Raw genomic sequence first — 10678 nt, forward strand, 5'->3', positions numbered from 1 at the left:
ATGTCATGATTCAAAGTAGGAAAAAGAAAAAAGGATCAAGGGGCCTCCATGTATCTTGCCCCTAGTCTGCTTTACTCACATACAGTACGTTCTTAGCCTCTAAGCTAAGCATTTGCGTTTACCTCCTCTGGTCTCCCCAGGTCTCAGACATGCTGGCCTTTAGAATTTTCTCAGGCTACCACCCACTGCTGGAAAAGTTAGATGTGAGGGGGAAACAATGGGCATTATTTAAGCTCGCATTTGTATTGTTTCCCAAACTGAATATTGCTCATCATCAACTGGAAATTATTTCTGTTGTTTTTCTTAATTGCCTCCAAATGTAAGTGGAGAGTGATACAGAGAAGCAGAGAGTACAGCACCTACCTTTCCTTTCTGTAAACGTGTTGTTAGAACACTTGGACATGGAATTTTGTTTATCCGTGCATCTACTCATTCATAAAGCTCTGGCTATGCTCACAGGTGGAAAGACCCTAACTTCAGCACCAGGATCCCTTACAGGTTTTCCTCAGCAGAGGCAATAATATAAACAAAGACCCACGTGGAGATAGGAATGTGTGGGTAACTCACGCTTAAGCAAATATGTTGGACTTCATTTATAAGTAGTTGGGAACTGCTAAAGTTTTGTGCCATTTTTTGGAAGCAGGGGAAACATGTGGTCACAGCTATGAAATTGGGTGAGGAACAAGCTCCAGAGGCAAGAGCACCAGTTAAGAGGTGGTTGCAGTAACCTGAGTGATAAGAGATACAACTACAGTGGAGACAGTGGGACAGAAAGGACAAATTTGAGAGACATCTTGAGGTTAGTCTTGGCAACTCATAAGATGTGGAGGGGTCTTGAACTAAGAGATGAAGAATCATCCAGAGACTTTGAGGTTAGGGATTTAAAACACCAAAAGCATAACCGCCCAAATTAACTTGCTTCGTAAGAGTTAAGAGAATAAAAAGACAAGTTGCATACTGAGATAAAATATTTGCAAATCACATATCAGACTTGCATCTAGAATATATAAAGAACTGTCCAAACTCAACTGTAAAAAATATATATCCAATTAGCAAAAGACCTAAACAGGATGTACAGACAGCAGCAAGTCAACAAATGAAAAGATATTCAACATCATTTGCCATTAGAAAAAGGCAGATTGCCCGGCCATTGTGGCTCAGTGGTTGAGCATCCACCTATGAACCAGGAGGTTCCATTCCTCGTCAGGGCACAGGTCCAGGTTGCGGGCTCGATCCCCAGTAGGGGGCATGCAGGAGGCAGCTAGTTAATGATTATCTCTCATCATTGATGTTTCTCTCTCTGTCTCCCTCTCTCTTCCTCTCTGAAATCAATAAAAATATATTTTAAAAAAAAGAAAAATTCAGATTGCAACCACAATGAGAGATCCCTACACACCTATCAGGATGGCCAAAATAAAAAGTAGTGGCACCACCAAATGCTGACAAGAATGGTGCAAAAGAAGATCACTCATACATGGTGGGAATGTAAAATGACACAACCACTCTGGAAAAGGTTGGCAGTTTCTTATAAAACTAAACATGCAACTACCATACAACCTAGCAACTGCATTCTTGGGCATTTATACTAGAGAAATGAAAACCATGTTCACGCAAAAAAAAAAAAAAACCCACAAAATAAAACAAAACAAAAAACTTGCACATGGATGTTCATAGTAGATTTATGTGTGAGAGGCAAAAACTGGAAGTAACTCAGATGTCTTCCAATGGCTGAGTGGTTAAACTGTGCTACATCCATACCATGGAATGCTACTGTGCAATAAAAAGGGAACACATTTAATGCACACAAGAACTTGGATAGATTTAAGGCCAATATGCTGAGTGAAAAAGTCAATCTCAAAAAGTTGTATACTGTATGATTCCATTTATATTACATTCTCAAAATGACAAAATTATAGAGCTAGTTTGGTGAGGGGGTGGGGAGTACTGTAACAAGGTAGCGTGAGAGAAATCTTTGTAGTGGGGGAATATTCTGAATCTCTTTCTGGTGAGGGTGACATGTACATGTGATAAAAACTGCATAGAACTGTATACATCTACACGCACACAAATGAGTACATGTAGAACTTGTGAAATCTGAATAAGGTCTGTTATTAGTGCCAATGTCAATTTTCTAGTTTTGATATTAAATAATAATTACTAGTACATAAGATTTTGTCACTTGGAGAAATTTAAAAAGAAGTACCTCTTGGTACTTCTTTTTTGTAACTTTCTGTTAATCTATAATAATTAAAAAGTTAAGTACCCGGAGAAACCAAGATGGCGGCATAGGTTAACGCCGGAGATTGCTGCCTCAAACAACCACTTCAGAGATATAACTAAAGGACAGAACGGACATCACCCAGAACCACGGGAAGGCTGGCTGAGTGGAAATTCTACAACTAGGAGGAAAGAGAATATCATACCCAGACTCAGAGGAGGCGCAGTGCTGAAGTGAAATACTCAGGTGCGGAGTGTGCGCGCGGAGCGGGCTGGCGGCGGAGGGCGCGGTTGTTGTTTTCAATCGGGAGGGAGTTTCAGACTCTGAGCTCCAGATCCGGGCGAGTCTCTGGGGACCGAGACTCAAACGGGAGAAACGGGACTGTCTGGCTTCGGTCGGAACTCGAAGGCAGCTTTCTCTCCGAGGTTTGCAGCCATTGCTGGGGCTCTGAGAGGCAGAGCCCCTGGGGAAGGAACTGAGAGTCGCCATAACTGCTTGTTCCGCTCGCCCTGTAGATCCCCGGGGACCTGCCCCGCCCAAGCCCTGCACAGAACCATTTGCCGGATAGCCTCAGGCAAACGCTAGATTAGCACCGCCCTAGAGATCCAGCACAGAAGCCCTCCCACTACAGACACAGCAGACTCTCATAGCCAGTTAGCCTGGAGGTCAAATCACCCCGGTATTGCCGATATCAATCAAGGCTTAAAGGCAACAAGACTGCGGACAAAGACCACTAGGGGGTGCACCAAGAAAGCATAAAAAATGCGGAGACAAAGAAACAGGACAAAACTGTCAATGGAGGATATTGAGTTCAGAACCACACTTTTAAGGTCTCTTAAGAACTGTCTAGAAGCTGCCGATAAACTTAGTAAGGCCCTCGAAAAGACTGGTGAGACCGCCGATAAATGTAGTGAGATCCTCAAGAAATCTAATGAGACCCTCGATGTTGTGATAAAGAACCAACTAGAAATTAAGCATACACTGACTGAAATAAAGAATATTATACAGACACCCAACAGCAGACCAGAGGAGCGCAAGAATCAAGTCAAAGATTCGAAATGCGAAGAAGCAAAAAACACCCAACTGGAAAAGCAAAGTGAAAAAAGAATCCGAAAATATGAAGATAGTGTAAGGAGCCTCTGGGACAGCTTCAAGCGCACCAACATCAGAATTATAGGAGTGCCAGAGGATGAGAGAGAGCAAGATATTGAAAACCTATTTAAAGAAATAATGACAGAAAACTTCCCCCACCTGGTGAAAGAAATAGACCTACAGGTCCAGGAAGCGCAGAGAACCCCAAACAAAAGGAATCCAAAGAGGACCACACCAAGACACATCATAATTAAAATGCCAAGAGCAAAAGACAAAGAGAGAATCTTAAAAGCAGCAAGAGAAAGAAACCCAGTTACCTACAAGGGAATACCCATACGACTGTCAGCTGATTTCTCAACAGAAACTTTGCAGGCCAGAAGGGAGTGGCAAGAAATATTCAAAGTGATGAATACCAAGAACCTACAACCAAGATTACTTTATCCAGCAAAGCTATCATTCAGAACGGAAGGTCAGATAAAGAGCTTCACAGATAAGGAAAAGCTAAAGGAGTTCATCACCACCAAACCAGTATTATATGAAATGCTGAAAGGTATCCTTTAAGAAGAGGAAGAAGAAAAAAAAAAGGTAAAGATACAAATTATGAACAACAAATATGCATCTATCAACAAGTGAATCTAAGAATCAAGTGAATAAATAATCTGGTGATCATAATAGAATCAGGGACATAGAAAGGGAATGGACTGACTATTCTTGGGGGGGAAAGGGGTGTGGGAGATGCGGGAAGAGACTGGACAAAAATCGTGCACCTATGGAAGAGGACAGTGGGTGGGGAGTGAGGGCGGAGGGTGGGGCGGGAGCTGGGAGGAGGGGAGTTATGGGGGGGAAAAAAGAGGAACAAATGTAATAATCTGAACAATAAAGATTTAATTAAAAAAAAAAAGTTAAGTACCCAAATAAAAAGGAGTAAACTATTGACATACCAAAATGTTTGCATGAAACTCAAAGGCATCATGCTGCATGCAAGATGCCAGTCTTAAACGGTTACATACTGTTTGATTCCACTTATATTATATTCTCCAAAAGACAGCACTTATAGGGATAGAGAATAAGTCAGTGGTTGCCAGGTAATAAGGGTTGGGGAGGATAGATGACAATTTTGGAGGTTGCTGGAATTGTTCTGTGTCATAAATTTATCCTTGTGTTTAAAATCACAGAATTGAATGCCCTGACCGGTTTGGCTCAGTGGATAGAGCATCGGGCCATGGACTGAAAGGTCCTGGGTTTGATTCCAGTCGAGGGCATGTACCTTGGTTGCAGGCTCGATCCCCAGTAGGGGGCGTGCAGGAGGCAGCTGATCGATGTTTCTCTCTCATGGATGTTTCTAACTCTATCCCTCTCCCTTCCTCTCTGTAAAAAGTCAATAAAAATATATCTTTTTAGAAATCACAGAAATGAACATAAGAAAAACTCAATTGTACTGTATGTTAATTTAAAATTAAAACTAGATAGGTAATGAGTGCTAATTTGTTCTTTCTCTCCTTCATTCCTTTCATTCATCCATTTATACAGTCATTTATTGAGCACATACTTTGTGTAAGGGACTGTGCTAGACTTTGGAGATGAACCAAAAGTAGGTCCCAGTGCCTTCTTCCTGTTTTAGAGGAGAAATGGTCAGTAATGGTTGGAGCCCAGTGTAGGGCAAGGAAAACACTGCAAAAGGACCAAGTGAGCAAACTGTACATTCCTAGAGCCCAGTCCTGTAGGATTTCAAGTGGTCACTTGTCCCTCAAAAACTCTTAGGTCTGAGGGCAGGGAAAAGCCCAAATTCATATCTCACAGATGTTCACAAGAGAAAATACGAGGAGGTTTGTCCCCTGTAAATGGGGAAGAAAAGTTGGGAGTAGGAGGAAATGTGATGCAGTTAGTGAAGTGTAAACTTGATGCAGTTAGTGAAGTGTTGCCTGAGTGTGTGTGTGTGTGTGTGTGTGTGTGTGTGTGTGTGTGTGTCTTAAAACAGTCACTTGTTTAGCTCATGACTCTGTAGATTGGCAATTGGGCTGGGCTCAGCTGGGTATTCTTCTGCTGGTTTGGGTTGGGTTCACCCAGCACTGCAGTCTGTTGACTGTCAAAGGCCTCACTCACTCACATGACTGATGAGTGACTGGTGGTTGCTGGGGTAAGTGGGCCATATGACTCTTACCATCCGACAGGCTAACTTGGACTTGCTGGTCCATATGTTGGGGTCTCTGGGTTCCCCAAAACAGCAAGAGAACAAGTTGCAACATGCAAGTGCTTTTTAAAAACAGCTTTATTGAGGTGTAACGCACATATGTTACCGGAATTTGAATTTTGTTTTCTCTCCTGTTTGCAGGGAATCTGAAGCATGTGGTCTAGTTGACAAAAAGAGATCAGGTTTCCAGAGCCGAAGAGCAGCGCCTATAATGAAGACAGCATGTTTATGCAAGCAGTGTGTGGAATTTGTGACTGCAGGGGAAATTTGGAAGAAATTACTTCCTGAAAATTTCCAAGGGGCAGCAAGTGGCAGCTGGCCTCCTGGGGTGAGGCAGGCAGACACCCCAGAGGCTCAGCTAGGCCTAGAAGAAGAGTGAGATTTCCAACATTTAAAATGTTTATTTTAAAAAAAACACAAATGCCATTTTTAATCTTTGAAAATTATTTTTAAGCAAGTTGGGAAGGGGGTATTTTTATTTTCTTAAAGGGGGCAGATAAGAAGCTGGAAGAAAGCATGGAGGTTTAGTCAGCAGTTCTTCAGTTAGGGGGTGCTGAGAGGTAGGGTTTGGGTCTCAGAACCATCCAGGTAGCGCCTTGGTGAAGGGGAATGATAGTAGATTGGGAGGTAGGAAGAAGTCTACCTCTGTTGTTTTTAGGATTATTGACCTATTTTGTTTTTAATAAAATATTTGAAAACCTACATCTTTGTCCCGTTGTCCTCATTATAAAGCACGCCTGACAGCACATGCAGCTCTAAACATTTTCTCCCCCTGAAATGTCAGGAATAACCCTGCTGCTTCCATGATCTGCTCTGGTCCAGCCTAGGAAGCTGACTCTGAGTGCTGAATTCCACTAAAGAACTAGTGTATCCCCACTAAGTTCTGGGGACAGAAGATCAAGCTCTGTCCTGTGCTAGGGTCCATCTAGGGCTCATGAGAATATAAACACTGCAACCATGGAGATGGTCTTGCTGGCATCCAGGGAGGAGGAATGGGAAGGGCAGGTGACATGTCAGATCAAAGAGGGGCATTTTGATGAATAGAGAGCATAGTTCCCTGTCAAGTGTAGACAGCACACTTGATGAATATGGATTACAGTTGTGATGTGTTGGTGTTACTGTAACCTCAGGGAGAAGGAAAGATGGCAAAATGATGAGGGGTGAGAGAGAGAGAGAGAGAGAGATGAGGAAGCCAAATGTCATGATTTTGTAATTTGGCTCCCCAAATATTTATGAAGCTCCTTTGGCTACTTGGACTGGGATAGGAGAAAAGGACACACAGCTCCATCCTGGCCATCTAGGAACTCCAGACAAGGTGAAGGAGGAGGTAAAGAGCCAGATCCCAATATGTTTCATACTCTGTTACCAGCCTGAACCAAGAGCTGTGGGAACACCAAAGAGAGAGCCTCCAGAGAGGTTCAAAGGAGATGATATTTGAGCTGGGCCTTGTAGGATGAGTTGTATTTCTCTAGGCCTCTGATGGGGTGGGGAGTTGGGAGAGGCATTCCACAGAAGGCAGTGGAAAAAGCCTTAAATGTGTCCCCACATGGGAATAGCCAACCTTTTACTAAAGAGCATTGGGGTGCCTGATCAGCTAGGAATACCAATCACTTCAAATGCCCACTATTCTAATTATATACTCTCGGCTTAAGGGCAATTTGACTTACACCAAAAAAGAAGGGGGTTACAAAATAGAAAAGGGGGAGGACGCTGAATGGGGCAGTTGGGGATGGGAGAGGCCAAGGAAGGGGAATGGGAACTCTGAATTACCAGACTGCAAGAGACCAACCACCAAGTTTTGTATCTCAAAGGCTCCCCTATGCCAATGCTTTGTAGGGGACCCATCCTCACAGTCATCACCCCAATTTCTGTAAAGACCTGAGCCTTGAGGGGCAACCACCTGGTAAAGTGGTGAATAACTAGTGCTCCATTTTCCTTTCAATGGGAATGGACCTGAGAACAAAGAGCCCTTTCCCTCTGGTTAGCCAATGCCACCTTCTCCTCACCACTGGGGGAACTGCAGAGAGCCCCAGCTCCAGTCTCAGCATTGGAAAGCAAGGCCTCCCAGCGGCCAGACCCATTCCTAAGAGAGGACACCACCTTAATGGCCTTTAGGACTCCTTTTCATTAGATTCTTATTGAACAAAATATAGGCTAAAAAGTCCCATAGATAGAACTAGAAATAATTTTAAATTTTTAAAAATTAAAATAGAAATATTCAAAGGTGGGCATGACATTATGAAGCAAGGAAGACAGATTGAGTTGTCCTGCTCAATTCTAAACTTATCAAATTGTACACTTGAAATATGTGCAGCTCTTGGTAGATCAATTATACCTCACTAGAGCTGTAAAAAAAAAAAAAAAAAAAAGGAATTGCTCTAAGAGATATCATAAGTACCTAGGAGAAAAAAAGACTGAAAGAGAATACAGCAAAATACTGATTGAGGTGGGCTTCTGTAAGGGAGGAAGGTAGAAGGATGGTTTCATTTTTGTTCCTTCTACTTTTCAATATTTTCCAAAATTTCTCTAGTAAGCATAGTCTAGCTTTTTTAATAGGAAAAATAAATCTTTCCTATTATAAAGATACAGATTAAAGTGAATTCAAGACACCCACTGGGGAAGAAGAGTGTGTGTTCACACCCTGGAGCTGTTCTAACCATCCAGGTGTTTCTGAGCTGACAAGGAAGAGCAGTCAGGTTGGATGGCTTCTGATTTCCAAGTCACTGGGCCAGAGAGTCTTTTTAGATAAGGTGGTTAGAGGGTGTGTATCCGATGTGAGCCTGCCTTCCCTTCAGGAAACAGCTGTCTTTGTCTCAGCTTAGATCACAATAATTATAATAATAATGCAAAGCAAGCATTAGAATATGCCCCATTTTACAAATCACTTTCATTTATACTATGTCACTATCCACCTGCTGGGTGGGTATTATCATCCCCACTTCATAGATTAGCAAACTGAGGCTACACACTGTGAAGTAACTTGCCAAGTTTTAAGTAGCAGAGCCAGGAAGCAAACCCAGCTGGAACTTCGAGTTCTCTTACTTTTTCCACTACCCCACACCTAGTGCCACTAAATATTTTTAAGCTGTGACTTTGGTGTAAACAACTTTCTTATTGCTTCCAAAGTCCAAGCTAGACCAAGCCACATGCTGCTCCCAGGACCTCACCACACGACAACATTAATTACTTGTGTGCTTTTCAGCAAGTTATTCAACCTTTCTGGGTCTGTTTCCTTGCCCATAAAATGAGGCAAATAATACTTGCACTTCATGGGCTATTGTGAATGCCTAATAAATTAGCACAGATGGAAGGACTTTGAAAAGAGTCTAAAGTAGTGTGTGCAGGAGGCGCTGCCATGAAAATGGACCTGGAAAGGCTGACCTCTGAGGAAAGCCCAAAGCTCCCAGGAGACCCCTGGCCTCTACTATCTCGAAGGCCCTCATGGGGGCCAGAGACAGAAAGCGGGGCTGAAGTTTAGGCTGTGTCTTTAGGCAACTCAAAGGTTAATAAAATAACAAATTTTATATTATATATATATATATATATATATATATATATATATGTATGTGTATATATATGTATATATATGTATACACACAGACACACACACACACATCTTTGGAGAGATACACAAGAAACTGGGGCACCTAAGTTGCCTCCAGGCAGGGGAACCAGGTGGCAGGTGGCAGGAGTGTAAGGGAGATTTGCACTATGTTCCTTTTTGTACCTTTTGATTTTTGAACCATGTGAATATATTACCTAGTCCAAAAAATAAATAATTTTTTAAAAGCCAACGGAAAAATCCCAAGCCAGTTCCCCTTTGGAGGAGTGGATCTGCCTCTACTGTCACAGAGAGAGCAGTATATTTCCAATTCTATATTAAAAGACTCTTTCTAAGGCTGAAAGACTTCTTTATAAGAAAATCAAATATTGTCATTCAACAAAAAAGGAAGAAGGAGAAAGAAGAGGAGGACAGGGAGGAGGAAGAGAAGGAAGGGAAGCAAACTAGTCTTCTAGACCAAGCAGGCTTTGACATCTCTAAACTTGTACACAGAAATTTCCAACAGCTCCTCCTCCCCTGCCTTTGCCAAGAACAAGTCCCCAAACCTCCTGCTCAGTGCTGGGCCCCAAGCTGACCAGCAGAGTCTTGGCATGAACGCAGCATAGGCACTTCGGCCTCAGACTGCCTGGGTTTAAATCCCCTCCCTGTCACTGACTAGCTATGTGATGTTGGCCAAGTAACTCACTCTCTCTGAGCCTTAGTCTCATCTATCAAATGGGGATAATACCTATACCTATCTCATAGAATACTTTCAAGGGGTCAAAGAGATAATGAAGGAAGGCACATATTAGATATCAGTATTAGACACTGTTCCTGTGGTAAATGTGAACCCAGTCTGGGCAGGCTTCAGGAACTAGAGAACTGGTATGCAAATTCGTGTGACAGTGCATATGTACATTTTTCTGGGCCAAGGAGCCAGAGCTATTATTAGATTCTCAACACTCAAAGGAGTTTTCATAATCCCCAAAAGGATGAGATCTACAGATGTAGAGGTAAAGACCGACATAAATGGAGCCTGCTAAGACAGGGCCCTTCACTTTAGGGTCTCTGTATATAAAAGTTCTTTTGCGCCCTAACCGGTATGTGGACTGAAAGGTCCCAGGTTCGATTCCGGTCAAGGGCATGTACCTTGGTTGCGGGCACATTCCCAGTAGGGGGTGTGCAGGAGGCAGCTGATCGATGTTTCTCTCTCATCGATGTTTCTAACTCTCTATCCCTCTTCCTTCTTCTCTGTAAAAAATCAATAAAATATATTTAAAAAAAAAAAAAAGTTCTTTTGCCTGGAATGCCCAGATCTTCCTCAGACTGGCTCTTTTTCATTCAGTTCTCAGCTGCAGTGTCATTACCTCAGTAAAATACCCTGGCCACCCCATTTAAAAGTAGCTACCCTGCCCTCTGAATTCCAAAATATCACTTATTTATATACCATTTAGCATTATTTTACTCATGTTTATTGATTCCTACACACACACACACTCACTGGGAGTGTGGGAGCTTTGGCAGTTGGATTGCTGTATCCCTAATGCCTGCCTGGTATGGTACCTGGCACCTGTAATTCTTAATACATACCTATAGAATTGTGGAACTATATGTACTAAGACAAAGCAATGGCATT

At 42.5% G+C, this 10678-nt stretch overlaps 1 protein-coding gene across 1 annotated transcript in view; it reads left to right on the forward strand.

Moving 5' to 3' along the window:
• Positions 1-6203, forward strand: part of HDAC8 (histone deacetylase 8) — a 438053-nt gene extending 431850 nt beyond the window's left edge. Inside the window, exon 11 of the mRNA XM_036304600.1 lies at positions 5643-6203. Within this exon, the coding sequence (XP_036160493.1) occupies positions 5643-5665 (23 nt within the window). The 3' untranslated portion in view covers positions 5666-6203. The remainder of the gene's footprint in view (positions 1-5642) is intronic.
• Positions 6204-10678: the final 4475 nt, after the last annotated feature.

Source organism: Myotis myotis, unplaced genomic scaffold, assembly GCF_014108235.1.
Source record: "Myotis myotis isolate mMyoMyo1 unplaced genomic scaffold, mMyoMyo1.p scaffold_m19_p_4, whole genome shotgun sequence".
Lineage (NCBI taxonomy): Eukaryota > Metazoa > Chordata > Mammalia > Chiroptera > Vespertilionidae > Myotis > Myotis myotis.